This window comes from Trachinotus anak, unplaced genomic scaffold, assembly GCF_046630095.1.
Source record: "Trachinotus anak isolate AG129_WGS33_773 ecotype Australia unplaced genomic scaffold, CSIRO_AGI_Tana_v1 ptg000013l, whole genome shotgun sequence".
In the NCBI taxonomy this organism is placed as follows: domain Eukaryota; kingdom Metazoa; phylum Chordata; class Actinopteri; order Carangiformes; family Carangidae; genus Trachinotus; species Trachinotus anak.
The window spans coordinates 17,274,655-17,292,551 of NW_027273864.1; the positions used below are offsets into that span (position 1 = coordinate 17,274,655).

The following is a 17,897-nucleotide window of genomic DNA, read 5'->3' on the forward strand; positions in this document are numbered from 1 at the left end:
GTTATATCTATGTAATTATCTGCCAACTGAGTATATTTATCCTCACCCTATCACTTTCAGAAATGGACATGTAACTGTAGATGAGTATGTTGAACCTCCAAGTGTCCCCATAGATCAGACTGATTTGAATACTGGTGTTAATATTAACATTTCTTGTCTTAGGATGTTTCTCGAACACCACGGTCTATTAAAACCTATCAGGGGTGTTTCACACTCTTTCTTTAATCTCACGTCTTGCTGTTGCCAAGATGAATAAACCTGAAACCTTGGAGGAGAAGCACAAGTATTGATCTCTGATGTTGATATGCTGTTATGTGTCATAAGTGGATCTTTTCTGTTTGGACATTGAGTGGTATGTCATGCTGAGATTCACTCTACCACAAATGATTTGTTCTTTGAGTTTGTGTTTGTTTTACTTTTATTGACAGTAACAGATTTGTGATCTCTTTGTCAAACTCATCTGTGTGTATGTATATTTTATGTGTGTATTTATACGCAACTTTGTGAAGCATTTCTTATTAGATGAAACTTGAGCATTTTTACAATGGCTCTGATAGGGGAATCTGATGTTAGATGACCTTCATTTTCTGAACATTACTGGAGCACTGCTGGGGTAATACGATGGACATGCCGATGGTGTTGAGATTGCCTCACAGGCACATGATATGTGATACTTTTCCATAACACTCCTACACCAAAGTCTGTCACTTGCAATATGAGGCTGAATGCTCACAGACACACACATTACCAGCAGGTCCTTGTGCTTGTTTGACATATACAACAGCATAAACTGTAAGATTGAAGGCAGTTCTCAGAGGGAGATTGTCAGTCTATTGACTTTTGGGTCACTGACTCTGTAACCATGTGTGAAATCAATCCAAGGACATGTAGACCTGAGTGAGGATCGAAAATGAGCAAAGGCAGAGAAAACATCATACATTTGCAACGCAAAGTATATCATGCTAACAAGCATACAGTTAGCATGCTAACATGTTAATTTGTAGCAGGTATAATGTTCACATTGTTCACCATCTTTGTTTTGCATTTTAGCATGCTAGCAGTTGCCAGTTAGCACTAAACCTACCTCATTGCAAGATGGAAAGCTGAATGAATGATGAACAGAAGAACGTAATGATTAGAATTCATCTTGAAGAGATGAATGAAAATTTAGTGGAAATTTAATGGAAATTCATCTGCAAGTTTTTTGTTTTTTTTTTTAGATATTTCTCTGACCAACTTTTTAGATTTGTGATTTATTACCTTTTTATTTGATGTCTATGGTGTTCATTATGGCTCTCATGAAATATTTTGTTCCTCTAAACAAAGTGTTATGTTAGTGTTATTCAACGCACAGTGTGTAACTTCTGCAGCTAGAGGTCTCTCAATCAAAACAATTACAAAAGATAAAATTGGGTAATGTCATGAAATAGTGTGGGATCATGGGAGTTGCTGTCTTCTCTCAGTTTGGATTTCTTCAGTGTCAGTCGTTTTTTTTTTTTTTTAACTTACAGCCGAATTATCAGGACATCAGGTAAGAGTTGGGGGCTAAAACTGCTAATCTAACTAATTATATAACTAATTTATGAACCAAACGTTCCGGCATTTTTTTTTACCGGCAGCCAATTATCTGCAAAAGTGTTCCCCTCTCCATGACAAATGCACCAGTGGATTAAGACCAGTAAAAAGCATCAAATAAAACAGTGTCACTTTAAAAATCTGTGATTAACCAGCGCTGTATGGCAGACACAGGACATCAGGGAGGAGTTGGGAATTAAAATTGCTAATCTAGCTAATGTAACCGTCAATTTATGAACCACACATTAAGGAGTTTTTTTTTTACCGGCAGCCAAATTGTGATTGTGAATTGCGATTTAAAACTATATAAACACTGGATCAAGCGCTTGGAATGGCTAGAAACTGAGACTCCTTACCTTTGTTTCTTTGATAATTCAAGAACCAGACATTCAGGATGTTTTTACAGGCAAGTTGTCTGAAGTCTATATTTTTTGAATGTTTAGAGATATAAGACTCTTTTAAGCGTATTCTTAATACGCTTAATCTGAACATGCTCAAGTGTCTGTACTTAAATTCAGATAGGGGGTGCATTATTCAGAAGGGCTGATTTTGGAGCTGCCGAGATTTGCATCCTCTTGTTTTTTAGCCAAGATGAAATATTATGTGTATGTAATTTACAATGATAAGCTAAAAAAAACTAACCCAAAATACAATGTGGATGACACTATTTGATGCTGAAGTGTCTGTGCTTAGATACAGATGGGAGGTGCATTATTTAGCAGCTCTGATGTTGGAGCTGCTGAGATTTGCATCCCCTGTTTTAAAGCCAAGATGAAATGGTAAGACATCCACATTATGTATATATAGACATACGCACACACACACACACATATATGTATTGTATGTGTATATATACATATACACACACAAATACATATAACATAGGTCTAGTCCTTTGTAGACATTTCATTGTGGAAAATATACATTATAACTTTCAGTTTCTGACAAGGGTGTGCTTTTTCACCTCTCCTGTCTGTCAAATTTATGGACAGGATATTAAAGTTGAGCTGAGGCCAGGTAAGTGTCCAGTTGAGGGATATTATGGTGGCATCTCTACTATTTGTGGATGATGATGTCCTTTTGGCCTCATCGGACCATGACCTACAAAGTACCATGGAGTGGGCCTGTGAATATTCTCATTTGTCCAGGTCATAGTATCTCAAAGGAGTTTTAAATCGAAAGCAACTGGACTTGGTTATTTGTCTAGGAAGACGTTTCACCTCTCATCCAAGAGGCTTCATCAGTTCTTTCTCGCACCTGACCAGGCTGGGACTGAAATGTCTTCCTAGACAAATAACCAAGTGCAGTTGCTTTCGATTTAAAACTCCTTTGAGATACCATGGAGTGGTTTAAAGCTGAGTGTGATGTGGTTGGGGTGGTGGATTGCTCAGTTCAGGTTAGTGAGGGCAAGTATATGAGTGGAAGAATTCAGGCACCTTGGGGATTTATTCATGAGTGATGGTAAAAAGGATTGTAAAATTGACCGGCGGGGACACTGGTTCCGGTAATGCAGGCTTTGTATCAGACTGTAAGTTGTAAAGACAGAGCTGACGCATAAAGCAAAGCTTTCAGTTTAACAGTTACAATCTCTGGGTAGACTCAAAGAATGAGATTTTGGATGAGCTGAGATAATGTGTCACTCCATGTAATAGCATGATGATCTCAGAGATTTCAGAGGACCTTATGGAACTCCTTGAGTTTCTTGAGTGCAGCCAGTTGATGTGATTTGGGCACCTGGTAAGAATGCCTCCTGGACACCTACCTCTAGAGGTGTGCAGAGCATGACTCTTCAAAGTCAGACTCAGATTACAGGTTTTTTGGGCCAATCTATTCCCTATTCACCCCTGCCGACAATCAAAGGAGAAATCTGCTCTGGGACCTATGTCAGTTCCAGTGTTTAGTTCTGCTCGCAGACTCATCGGGGCTGCTCTGATAATATCAAATATGTTTAACAGTTAAGAGTTCAAATCTGGATGATTACAATAATGATTACTTAAGTACCTTCACAATAGCTGGTGAGAAGGTAGACTTTGGAAACACTGGAGGGGCCTGAGAGTACTTAGTGTTTCCCCAGGAGGAGCTGAAGGAAGTTTCTGAGGGAAAAGGATGCATTGCTTGCCCTGTACCCAAAATAAGATGTTCAAAATGGATGGATATCACTGTTGCTTAAACCAACGTGCTTCTTTTGACACTTTTTCCTATCCTGGTCTTAACACTGAGGTGTCCCCTGTTTGCACTTGCTTCCACAGATATCCAAGCAGCAGCTTCAGCAGACTAAGGATCGTTTCCAGGCCTTCCTAAATGGAGACACACAAATTGTGGCTGATGAGGCATTCATCAACGCTGTGCAGAGCTTCTATGAGGTATGAACTCACCATAACCATAGCAGCACAATTACAGTCAGAACCATTTTGTTATCCAGAGACTTGATGCTTTCAAATCAGTCACTGAATGTGTTGTGCATATACATCATTCATATGTGTGCATTTCTGGCGTTTCTCTCTTTAAAAATGCAGCTAAAAATTAAACCATGATAATCATATCAATTTTGTGATGTTATCCACAGTGTACATTTTTGTATATGCATCATACCTTCTGGATCACTTTTTTTTTAGCAGATTCAAAACAGGAAATGACCAGCTCTCAGTCTAAAAAGTCGAAAAAGCACTAGACAGTCCCATTGCTATTCCATGTCAAAATGCTCGTACAAAGGCGGCTGAGTGGTAAAATGGTGGCTGAAGCTTTTCACTGCACAGATTATGAGTCAGACCATGTGGCTGACACAGCCATCTTTTCCAACCTCACTATTCAATCTGCAGATGAAAAAGTCATCATTACCATGCATGCAGTACAAAAGGCAGTGTAGGTAGTGGGACATGTTAAAGGCCAAATCCATGATAGAAAAACAAGTGTAGATTGGAACCATCAGCATCTTGTATGATGCTCACACACATAGTGCATAAAAAGGCTTGACTGAAAGTGATTGTGGAACAAAAGTCTCATCCTACCATCACCAATCTCTATCCAGTCTCCAGGCAAACATACTTTATAAAGTGAGGAGCAGTTTGGCAAGACGTATTTATGTAACTATGACATAGCTGTGATTCCCATTCTCTCTCTACTTATGAGTCCTGTCACTTTCTACTGTAAAAATACAAATGTACAAATGTGCAATGGAATGAAACAATAGAAAATTCCATCTCCAAGATGAGCACATTCATAATATCTCTTTTTTGTATGTCATCTATGTGAAATGAAGGTGAGCTTCACACCTGGCAATGAACCTATGGTTCTAATTAACAAGACCTATGATTGTGGCTGTTGAAACAATTATGTTTTGAAGTACTGTCTATTGATGCATTGTTGTTATGATAATTATTGTTGCACTTGTGTGGATAAGAGGCCCCAAATGATACCAGAATACTAAAACACCCCGGAATATATGCTGAACGATAATATAATTAGATACACTTGAAATCAGTATGGCTCAGTTCTTGTTTTAAGAAGTGTGTTCGCTAGAGTTAAGTAAGACACTGAGGATTGTGGAGTGACTAAAACCTTTTTTCTTTGCCACTTTTTAACTTCAACAAACTGCACTATGTAAATATAACATGTAAGAGGAGTATGAAAAGGCTATGTTTTTACATTTTTCCTTGGGTTAATGAGCACTTTGTGTGCAGTGTGTAAATCTTTCTCTTTATATCTCAAAATATATTGTCAATTAATTTTTATAATATGCTAATTTTCTCATCCACTTAAATTACAGTGTAGGCCATTATCAAAAGTGCAACTGTTGATAGTCATAGGTTGCTCTGTGTACTTTTTACTTTCTGTGTACAGACTAACATTATTAATTTCAGCTGCAAACATTTGAGCAAACAAACATTCACCAATTGACAGGGAAGCGTACCATTGTACTGTAATGTTTCAGTATAGCAGTCATTGCTCTTTAGACATAATGGATGCTAAGAACAAAATGTGACTGTCAGAGTGACAAAACAGTCAGCTCTGATGGTTACCTCACTCGATGCTCATCTGCCTGTGTCCCTGTCAGTCTGTCATTAGCAGGAGACAGAAAGCAGCCTTGGCCGTGTTGAGTCACAGCCTTACATACTGTATATGCCTCTTATTTTTCTATTCAGTATCATCACAAACACAGAATCAGTTTAAAAGTCTCCTTTTGCAAAAGAAGACAGACGTGGCAGTGTATTATGAATACGAGTCTGTTCCGAAGTCTTGATCTCATCATTACTCATCATTTAAAACATCAAGTGCTCCTTTTTTATGCATCTTTAGCTCTTGTATAACTGCAATTAGTGACACTGGTCTCTCACAATGTAGGTGTTCCTAAAGAGTGACCGTGTGGCTAAAATGGTCCAGAGTGGCGGCTTCTCGGCCAATGATTTCAGGGAAGTGTTCAAGAGGCACATCGAGAAGCGCGTGCGCAGCCTGCCAGAGATTGACGGTTTGAGCAAGGAGACGGTGCTCAGCTCCTGGATGGCCAAGTTTGACACCATCTATCGTGGTGACGAGGATCCACGCAAGGCACAGCAACGCATGACTGCCAGTGCGGCATCTGAGCTGATCCTCAGCAAGGACCAGCTGTACGAGATGTTCCAAAATATCCTCGGCATCAAAAAGTTTGAGCACCAGCTGCTTTACCAAGCCTGTCAGGTGAGTTTTTTTTTTAAGCATGTAGGTGATACATCTCATAAGGTTTTTACACTAAAATACTTGCATTTTACATCTGTTTTCACACATACAAACTTTTCAAGGCATTGATTGATTTTCCAACAGTATACACTATCAACGACATTTCAGTCATGAATGCTATTTCTTATAGTCTATACATCTCATACAAGGGCATACTCGATTGTGTGTGGAGATTGAAGGTGGATAATAGAAGACACCAGTGTGCTTGTGTCAGACATAAATCTCCTTCGCTTGCTATCTTCACTGCTTTACCACTCTCTATGGGAGCGCAGAGAGCAACACTAATGTATTTTTTCTTCAGGAGCTTGATTAAAAGTCATATCACGGCAGGCTTTGGAGGAAGCCTCCAACACATTTACATTTGCTCATCATTTAATGCATAAAAAAACGTACCTCTTCATTTCATTTAAGTCCAGTGGACACACCTCTTAGAAGTCAATGAATTTAAAACGCTGAATTTCTTTGGAACAGGCGTCATCCTTCTTTCATTAGTTTCTAACGTATAAATCTGTGCAGATGGCATGAGGTGCTGTTAAACAAATTAGATTATTCAGTATTGTTCAAATGTCTCAGTTGGCAAAGATCAATAAAGGCTCTGTTCTGTGGAGTGCTCATTAGTTAGATGCCTCTAATGCTGAGGTGCAGTACATCTCAGTAGCCTCCAAATCCAGAATGCATTATTCCTCCCAAGCCTTTGAAGATGCTTAACCTAGTTTTTTATGTCCTGGCAGCAGAGCTGTTAGTATAGGGTCAGAAATCTGCATGCAGAACATAATAGCTTTTCCCTGAACAAAACCCACACTGAGCAGTACAAAGCTACTGAACAATACACCATTATAAAGGCATACTTGCAGCAGAAAAGTGTATATACAATGTCATGCTGTGCTTCAATATTGGTTTTTGACAACTACAGGAAGGCAAAATGGCACATGGATCCAGGTCACAGATGTAAAAAGGGACAGATTTGTTTTAAATGGATAATTCCTACACCTACATGGAATGATCAAAATTTCCTCAGAGAATTAAAACTTGTGTTTCCATTTTTCTCCAGCTGCTTTTCCAGCTGTTCTTGAATGAATGAATATATCTGATTATACTAATGGTGACCTTGAGCATCCTCTCAGTAAGCAACCAGTCGCCATATATTGCCCTGTACTAAATCATAAAATCCTCACTAAAAAGGAGACATGGTAACCCAGCATAGCTCTGGGCTGATTTGATGAAAGGTTTTCATGGACTGGCTAGGATTCAGAGGCCATCTTTTTTTTTTTTTTTTTTTGCTGTTATCGTTGGGGATTTCCATTTTTTTTGCAGTTACATCCAAATAGTAGAAACAAAGCATTGGTCTATTTCTATCTTGTGCTGAAGTAAGAGCAGCCTCTGAAAATGACTAACAGACTGATTAGACTGGTACAGCCAGCAGCTGCACCAGTCTGAGCATGCTCCACTCCCTGATGGCTACAGTTATGTAGGTGTGGTGACAGCAAGCATGACTAAACAAATGTAAGAAAATGTCTTTGTTGTCTACTCTGCAAAATCATAATTGGTTTAACTATATAAATAGAACTTTGTGTTGCACACTGCATTTCTTATGTTAACATTCCCTAAAATAAGACATATTTTTGTTTCAGTCATATAGCTGCAGAGAAAAAGTAGATGAGCACATGAAGAAGAAAGATATTCTGTATCTCCCAAATCCTTTGACCAAAATGCCTTTGCTATGCACACATTTCTCTGAAAGTACAGCACATTCTGATCAGAGCACATCAAACAGAGCGCGATATTTACCAGGTTCTCATTCAGTTTTGTTCAAGGATTTATGGTGTTTATTATGACAATAGTTTCTAAACTGATTGTTCTGTGAGTGGTGAAAGACAAACAGAGGAATCTCAAACAGGAGCTCCAATATTTCAGTTCTCTCATAATTATCTTGTTGGTGCTTTACAGGGAAAAAAAGGTTTCTTTTTTTTTTATTGATAACATTTATACTTTCACTTTTATACAGTTTGTGCTTCAGAATGTTTTGTATGTGTTAAAAAGACATTACATAGGGCTACATTTCCTCATGATACATTTTCCAGAATCTCAAGTTTACAACTAGCTACTACTAGCGGATGAACTCCAAAGCCACCACCATATTACCAGGTTGTTTGGACTGCCATTAGCAAACTGTCACCTACTTTCACATCCTACAGATAAGGAACAACATTTGCAACTATTTAGAGTTGTATTTCTGGCAACAAGACGATTGTATGTAATACTAACTCTCCTTTTGGCTGTCATGTGGTCTCTGCCAACTCTGAGACACTTAGTCCCATTTCTGACATCAGCTCTTGGTTAATCCATGATTTGGTCAGACGACAACGCCCTATGCAAAGATGTCTATCTAGCTGGAATTATAAAATGTTTCGCCGGGGCGAAAATCCATAGTTTTTATGTAGGAGTCTATGTTTTAAACCCACTGCACACAGTGCCTTTTCTCCTCTTCTTCATAGGCAATGTTGGACTCACTTAAACGATTGCGTTAACACTGCATTCACACCACATTCATATCAGCAGAATTGGAAGGAAAGAAAAAACATTCAACCGCTTTCTCTCTCTGTTACTTGAATGTGAACACAGCAAATTGTTGGTATCTTCAATTGCAGATCAGAACAGGTCAAAATATAAGAAATCTATTTTTTTCCTGAGGTTTGCTGTTGAGAACATTATGTAACCGATTAACCAAGTATTTATTGTCATCTATCAACTAAGTAATTAATCGACAAATTGTTTCAGCTCCAGTAATATTAAGACCACTTACAGTTTCTCAGGTTTGAGGATGTGAATCATTGATAGGTTATTTATTCACACCAATGGATTCTCACTAATAAAATTATTCCTTAATCTCAAGTGGCTGATTAAATTACCTAATGCTGGAAGTCAAAGTAAGCCACAGGCACATCAGAATGAGACTTTTCCCCCTTAGAGTCATAAATCATGCCCTGTGGGCTTGCCGGACTGATAGACACCGCCCCAATTCCTCTTTAATTTGTCTTGTCAGCAACTGTTAGTTGGGAAATGAGGCCTGAGCTCTTCCTGGTTTAGCCTGTAGCTGATATAATTGTGTAATGGAGCTTCTTCACTGCACACAGGATTGGGAGAGGATGAAAGCTTCTGCTGTGCCTGCCTTGCCACTTCTAAACTGAAAAAGTAGTGGTGCTGAAATGCATGGTGAAGGTTGACTACACCTTTTGATACAGGTTTGGTATCTGGACAATGTTTATTATAAGGAAAAAAATAAAAATCCCAGGTTTGTCCTTGATAGATATGTCATGTCAGTTCAACTACACTACAACACCTTCGAGTTCCTGTGATTTCATAAAATCATTTTCTTAAGAAAAATCGCCAATGAAGGATTATTTGATTATTTGAACCTGTCCCCAGTAATGTTACAAATCAATTTGTTTTAACAATAATTCTTCAATCCTGTAGCAACTAGTTTGGGCTTTTGGCTTTAGGTTAGCATGGCAAATGCGCTAGCAAACAACTGCCCGTATATACAGACACAGAGCAAAATTAATTATTATTAGTAGTTGTGCTTTAGGTGACTTGCCAAATGTAAATCCAATATTCACTCTCTTTTTAGCTCCGTTTTGATTTATAGCAACTCCTGGGGGAAATATTTGGTTCTTTTGCTGATAAATGCTCCACTGTGTTCGTATGCTGGTTGCTAACTGTTTTGCTGAAAACAGCTGCCTGCTGTGTCTGAAAACGAAGCTAGTGAGGGTGAACAAAAACATTTTGTGGCCATAAAACCAAATCCATGACACTGAAATGCTGTGTTGAGCTAAAGGGAACTTGATGATTCTCTCTCTCTCTGTGACCCTTTCACATTACACATAGTAATCTAGTATAAATAAACAGATTTGCACAGCAAACAAGATCAAAAGGCGACATAAACCAAACCTGTAACCCCAGTCTGACAAAAATTCTCTTGACTGTAAGTTGATTAAGCTGTTAGAAGTTGAGGTGAAGATTTTTCTGCAACGTAAACTTGTGAGCAAATTTTCTAATTGCAAATGAGAAGCTTTTTCTCACACTGCACACTTTTTAACACATACACACACACATACAGCCACAAACAGCAAGTCTAAATATAGACCAGCTGCTTCGACTCCTCCAGGTCCCATCCAGCTCAGATGTAGCCCTGCCCGCCCAGTCTTTGTTCTCTACAAGAATCCGCCCCTGGCAGGGTGTGCTGTCTGCTGCTAATGTCCCAGCATCCACCTGGGAATCTGTCATCAGCTGGGCTGTTAACTACCAGCCTGCCTCTGCTCCGTCACCTTTAACCTGCTGTCAGCTTGGCTAACACTGAGGCAGTGTCACCTTTATTCAGCTGCAGTGCTCCTGTCAGTTTCAGTAACGCAGAGAGAAACTTACCTTTTAGCCAGTCTTATTTCATATGAGATTGCCTGTCCACCTATATCGTGCCTCTGGGCCATTGACAACAATGACCTTTCAGAAGTGGTAGGCCCGTTAAGATTGGGCTGCTGAGGGGCTCAGTAGGGGGTGGCTGTTAGTTCACACATACGCTGACCTCCAGCTTTACTTCCTCCCACATACAGGACTGTCTTTGCTTTTCACTCCAGTCAAGGGAGAGTTGGGAGTAATAGAAGAAACAGGCCCCATCCCCCTTCACATTACATGCTTCAGAGTCACTCCTCTCATGTTAGCCATTTTGCAGATGAGCTGCAATCTGCACATAGACACAATGACCAGTATAAGATTGCAGTTCTGAAGTAGTGCTGAGGATTTTGCAGTTTTGAGAATTTGCCTGGACATATGGATTTATGTCTATTGTAGTTTTTGTACATAGATGAGACCATAGAAGTGCAGTGTCAAACACTGACAGGTCAATCTACTGGATTTCCAGGCATGGTGCTGACAGTTCTTTTTGGATTGCTGGCACCGCAGTCCAATAGTGCCCAGAGCTCTGAGCGTTTTGACACACGGCACAGGATCGGCTGCAGCAGGGGAAAAGCAGCCGTTCACGCACAGCTCAGGCAGAAATGCAAGCAGTATCAGCCACAATTATGGTTGTGGAAGAGTCTGGTTTTCTGATTTTGGAGATGCTAATGAAAAAAAAAAATCCTGCTTGTGAGACTTCCCACCACAGGATGCTCAGCACTGTTAAAGTGTCACTGCGTGGCAGCACAGCACTGAGTACTACTGTGCTGCAATTCTGCTGCAGCTGGTGGCAAAGTCTGATTATGTGCTCTACTAAACAGGAACTCTGGGTTATGTAGCAGGGTGGCTGTTCAGTGGCCATCACTGGCTACACACTAGACTTGACAGTTCACACTAACTGTCCACCATTTAAGAAGCCATCTGGTCGCTATCATTTCATAATGTGCACATCAGTAAACAGAATCGATTCCAGAAAGTTGTAAAGCAGGAAGAATCTATATCAGAAAAAGATCTGGATTTTAACAATAAAAAATGATCTCATGTGTATGATTCTCATTATTCCTATACAACTACTGTTTTCATCATTGTGCAGATCATTCTTTTCCCTCACACATTTCCTCTCTGGTTCTAGAAATAAACGATTCAATCTTTATTTACCACTGATGAGACGATAAAGGAATATATTTCCTTGTATTGAAACTCACATTGGTCTGCTCCTCACTGTGTCTGCATAGATAGTAATAAAATCTAAACAGAAAAAAACGCATAAATCATAAAAACTGGGTGGCTTTTGGAAAAATGCCTTGCTGCTAATTTAAGCTTCATTAGAAATGCCCCTTTTTACAACGTCACATATGTGCTCCAAACTGTAGCAATAATATGTTACCCCAGTTTTAAAAATTTGTGTAAAACTCAAGGATTTTGCTATAAAACAACACCAGGGTGAGGTGAGGTTGATTATGTTTTTCACCAAAAATTCATACAACATTAAAAGGTTTGCGACTCCCTAGGTACAACTGTGCTGCAGCTACGTCTCAATTAGTCTAACGATCCATACAGGAAAAGGTGTTTACTGGTGAGTTACAGCATCACATTTGACAAGAATTAGATGTTAGGCTGAGAAGCATACCGATGTAGAGAGCAAGAAAGAGACATCAGCCCTCTCTTCTATTTCCTCATGTCAGCTAATATAAAACTCTCATTCATTATTGATGTGAAAGAGCCATGAATTTCTCATGGCTTTTCATTACTCCTGGGCAAAAACTGGGCTAACAGATGTCAGGCATCTTTCGCCCGGAGGTGATACAGTCCACTGCAAAACTATTTGGAATAGTTCATTCAAGTCTAAGTTTTTCTTTATCATGTATTTCATTGTCTTATTTTACAGATATAATCCTTATTTGTACTGCTTCTCTCTCAGCCTGACCTTTTCTGAGAGCCAAAATTTTCATTCTGCTGATTAAAATCAACAAGAAAAAGGAAAAAGTGCAAACTCAGACTCAACACAAAAAGACATCTCCACAAACAGTAGTCAATTCATGGTCTCTATGGTGATGGCAGCATAGTTCATATGAGGGAGTGATGGATTTCCTTTTGATTTTGGTCTTTTCATGTTGCCGCCACACCATGCTGCTATGATTGCAGCCTGTTAGAGCTAACACGAGCACTAATTAGCCTTTTTATGTGCTGCTGTAGCAGTCGTCATCATCACCAGTCTGCATGAGCACCTTTTGGACTGCATAGCAACATCTGATTCTACCTGCAGGAGCTGTCTCTTCATTTGGATTAATTTAGATGTATTTCATTTAAATCCAGCTATACCTCACAATTAGCATTAAAGCCTGGTGGAGTTATGTTTACATTCAGTGTTTGTCACCAAAATATAGTTTGTGTCTTTGATCAAGTATACTGGCGTCTTCACAAACATGCTGAATATATTTCTTTCCTCATTAAACATTTCCTATTAAACCTTAACATCCATGTTTGCTAGCTTGCAGTCTTGACTGCCTTAGCAGGCACATTTCTACGCTTCTTTGAATGTTACCACCGCCAACAGTTCATCAGCTGAACAGTGTGAAAACACCATCAGGGTGTACTCTATGTCACCTGCTTCTGTCATGTATGTGTTCATCTAAAATACAAACCAAACTGGGACCCTATCTTAAAAGCATATCTCCATTATGGTTGCCCATCCATCACTCACTTAACATTTTGCCATTGTAGCAGTGATCTGAGACTCTCTGCTGTCTCTGAACATATATTATCGCAAATGGGAATAAAACTATTCTTTCTAAAATGATTGAGGTACCTAGTAAGGGTAAGAAAATGCTTGTCCATCCTTTATATATCTTCATTTCTCTGCAGGTCACAAGGGGCTGGACACTATGTTAGCATGCACATGTATCAGGATATATATTTATTTTATATGTTCATTGCCATATTAAAAATATATTCTAACAAAACCCCAAAATGTATCATTACATGTTATAAACAAGAAATGTAATTAAATATATATGTTGTAGTAAAGGATTTCTCATCTTTCATGGTCAGATAAATGAAGCTGGGAGTTGTAGGTGACCTTTGACACTGACCTCTGGCTCTATTAAAGTACCATGACCTCATTGACCTCCTTCTCTCTGTTTATCAATAGCTGGACAACCTGGATGAGCAGGCTGCGCAGATCAGAAGAGAGCTGGATGGTCGTCTTCAGATGGCAGACCAGATTGCCAGGGTGAGTCAGACTCTGCAGGGGACTCAGATTGTTTTTAATATGCTTTGTTACATAGTTAATATGTCATTAATATGGTGTAACATCATAGTGTGAGCTGCCACCCACAAAAGAAAACATGAGTGTAGTCCACAGAATATGTATTTTTTATAATATTAGTTGTGTTTCTTTTATACTGAATTAGGTATCCATAATCTGAAAAAGAGACACCCATGCTCCTGCTGATTTTGGGATTTTGTTCCTTTTCATCCAAGCTGCTGTTCTTTGCTGAGTCTTTTCTGGTTTTGTCAACAGGGTGGTAAGTTCCCCAAATTTGTGTCTAAAGAGATGGAGGCCATGTACATCGAGGAGCTCAAGTCTTCAGTGAATCAGCTGATGGCCAATCTGGAGAGCATGCCTGTGTCGAAGGGTGGAGAGTTCAAACTCCAGAAGCTGAAACGTGGACACAATACCTCCATCATCGACATGGGCCAGGAGGATGAGAACACGCTGTCCAAGTCTGATGTGGTCCTGTCCTTCACTTTGGAGGTACCCTGCATGAAGCCAGAGTGTATACAGTAATTGGGTGTATGGTAACTATATTGCATTACAAAGTTTTAGCCATTCTGAGATATTTCTCAAGATGTCTAACTTTACCCAAATGGAACAAACATTATGGTGTTATCTAAACTCATAAATCAGAGCTGTCATAGACTACTTGTCTGCTGCAGACTAAGTATAGAAACAGATAGCAGACCTGTTCAGGGGGATGAACAGACGCTATGTGAAGAACAGACTGACACACACACACACACACACACACACACACACACACACAAAAACCCATTTACCTGCTGTTTAACAGGGAACGTGAGTCATCCTGTTATCAGCTTGTCTGAGATGAACTATCACCACAGAACAGGGATCAATCGCACCTCATTCCTTATGATGTGGTGCTATTTCAGAGTCAGGAAGTACATAATGTTCAAAGAATATTAGGTAATTCCACTGTGTTTTGGTGAAACCTAATTTTCAAGTGTGTTTAGTTTCCAACTGATTGGCTGCAGCAGCTGCCAGAAATCCCTCAGCAACAGACCAGGAAACCTTTAGAGAATATAGTTGGAATCAGCTGTAAGTCAGAATAAGTCATTTAGCATTTTTGATCCCTCAGGATAACTGTATAGCAATATTAGTATCATGATGATGCTCAGAGACACACTATTATGTGTGATTTTTGTAGTAATTATAGTTATACCTTTGGAGACTAAAAACTCATTAAAAGGTCATTTCGATCATGTCATAAATGCAGTAGTTTGTTAAATGAAATCTAACAATTGTGGATGTTTTAAATCTCTTTTAACTCATCCATTCAATAGGACTTAATTTACATGAAATTTCATGTTTGTCTATCATAATGTTTTTATTTACAGGTGCCAATTTAGCATGAAACTGTAGCATGGCTGGACTGATAAACTATATATTAACTGTGACAGTCAAACCAATTATATTAGCACCATGAGGACGGCAGTGGATCTGGTGCATGTTTTCATTCAAAGCAAATGCATTGTCCTGACAGCACATATTTCTGTCTTTGGTTGTCCTACCAAGAATTTACAGTTACTATATAACAGCAACCCCTGGCAGTGTTAGCACTGTATTCACTGAGTCATTAAAGATTGCATTTAAGATTTGATGTGGTAGATTATGCCTACGAACAGCTTTGATGATAGAGAGTTTCGTTTTATAGGAGGGATGGCTACAATTTTCACGGGGCTGTTCTATTAGAAAATTTACATTTTTGTAATATGAGGGCACCAGCGACAAGCGAAATTAGTGACTGAGGCTGTGATAGTGTGTTTAAAATTTCTATCAAGCAGGAAGGATTTACCACCTGCACATCTGCTGTGGACTTTTTCCTCTATGACCTCTTTCAAGGGATGAATCACTCCTCGTCTACAACCTTCACTGAGGTGTCTCTGCTTCCCAGGTGGTGATTATGGAAGTGCAGGGGCTGAAGTCTCTGGCTCCGAACAGGATTGTCTACTGCACCATGGAGGTGGAGGGAGGCGAGAAACTCCAAACTGACCAAGCAGAAGCATCCAAGCCAACGTAAGGGCCTGAGAATCCATGTGTACACAATCACGCACATTTGTTTTTCATGTTTTCAAATGAGTCTGAGCCATTTTCCACACTGCTTTGTTCGCTGAACTGATAACCTACTATGCTTTAAAGTTAACCTAGCTTTCAGAAACAGACAGGAAAACTAACAAAACAAAAACCAGTGACCCTTACTGTAAATGAACACATTACACATGCATGTGCATTCATCTGACATTCTTCATTCCTGTTATTTGGACTTTATGTTCCGAATCAGACCTTTAAAACATGAATACCATCACCTACATTCAGCTTAGCATCTGATATAAAGTATAAAATATGAATATAATATGAATGCAAACTGGTTTGCTTTTAGTGTAAGAAGAAAAAATCCATTTTCGGTATCTTTATTCTTTTGTAATGCAGAAGAGTACCAAGCACAGATGTTTTCGCTGATGCCTTCTCCGTGTGCAGACAGGGCATATTTGAATTTCAGTGATCAGAATATATTTTAGATTTCTTTACATAATGCATAACGTTTTTCTGTCCACAGTCAGTGATTCCACGACTGGCAGTCAGTACAATAGACAGAGGCCACTTTTAATCATTTATTTCATCCAAAGGGAGAATGTTACTTCAATGATTTTAATTATCTTTCCAATAATTTAACTTTGTTATTTTAAGCCAGTACAGCTGAGATTCTGCCCCATTCTTTTATTGATCTTTGGTGCCTCCTGTGATTTGCCTCAGATGCCCTGAGTAAAATTAGCTTGCAAGAAAATACACTTGAAACTTATTGCAAGCCCACGCTGCCAAGTTCTCCTGCTTCTCAGTGGGTTCTTGGCTGTAGAAAGACATTTCCAGCATTTTTGCTAGTGTTCTCTGATGTGTCATTCCCTCTCCAAGGCACTTTGTATGTGAGACACTGTGTTTAAAAAGAAATTGGACTGTGCAGTTGAGCAAAACTTCAATTTACTTCTTTGAACTCTATCAATTATTTGGTCCATAGCAGCAGATTCTGCTCTCGTAGTCACACAAAATATACCTGTTCCTGAACCTGCACTTAATGAAATATAAGTTTAATGAGAATTTGGGGTGTGGTGAGTCTTAACATTAAATCCCTAACCCTGTGGGAAAACAAAACCCCTTACTGTCTCTGCTTTGTTAAAGCTGCTTGAGTCACTCATGATTCACAGCTGGGAGATTTTGACTCAGCGGATCAAGGTGTAGACATTCAGTGTTATTCAGAGTATATTAATATGAAATGGCATGGTTTATAAAAATGTCTCGTCCCAACAATTTGCATATATCCCAAAACTCTTTGTTACCCTCATGTCTTGTTATGCCTACATTCCTTAAACTCTATTTATAACAATGATGGTCTCCAAGTGAAGGAAAATATATCTTCCACCAAACACATCCACCTTTTTTCAGTGTTGAACAGTACAAGATACAAGAGAAAATGGCCATGAAACATTCATGCAAATTTGAGCTATTTTAAGGCCCAGATGTCTTCTTCTGATCTCCCTAATTCAAGAGCCATTTTATGAAGAGAGTGTGAGAGAGATGGAAGGACATGAATGAGAGAAGTGATTAGAGGAGAACAAGGCAAGGCTGTGTGTGTGTGTGTGTGTGTGTGTGTGTGTGTGTGTGTGTGTGTGTGTGTTTGTGGGATATAAAACATAGATAAAACACATAAACACACAAGATACATATTTGCATACAGTAATTACTTGTATTTAGTAACTGTGATCAGATTGACATTCAGCTATCTATTATATATATTTATACGTTGAATTGATTATGAGGTTGATGTAGGATTTTTTGGTTTTTTATGTTGTTGTTTTTTTTGTTG

At 39.0% G+C, this 17,897-nt stretch overlaps 1 protein-coding gene across 7 annotated transcripts in view; it reads left to right on the forward strand.

Annotated features, from left to right (window-relative positions):
• cadpsb (Ca2+-dependent activator protein for secretion b) overlaps window positions 1-17,897 on the forward strand; it is a 66,915-nt gene that overhangs the window by 12,405 nt on the left and 36,613 nt on the right. For all 7 annotated transcript variants that reach the window (XM_071495176.1, XM_071495177.1, XM_071495178.1 and 4 more), the window contains exons 2-6: window positions 3,825-3,938; window positions 5,917-6,249; window positions 13,889-13,969; window positions 14,261-14,494; window positions 15,933-16,054. In XM_071495176.1, the coding sequence (XP_071351277.1) occupies window positions 3,825-3,938; window positions 5,917-6,249; window positions 13,889-13,969; window positions 14,261-14,494; window positions 15,933-16,054 (884 nt within the window). The remainder of the gene's footprint in view (window positions 1-3,824; window positions 3,939-5,916; window positions 6,250-13,888; window positions 13,970-14,260; window positions 14,495-15,932; window positions 16,055-17,897) is intronic.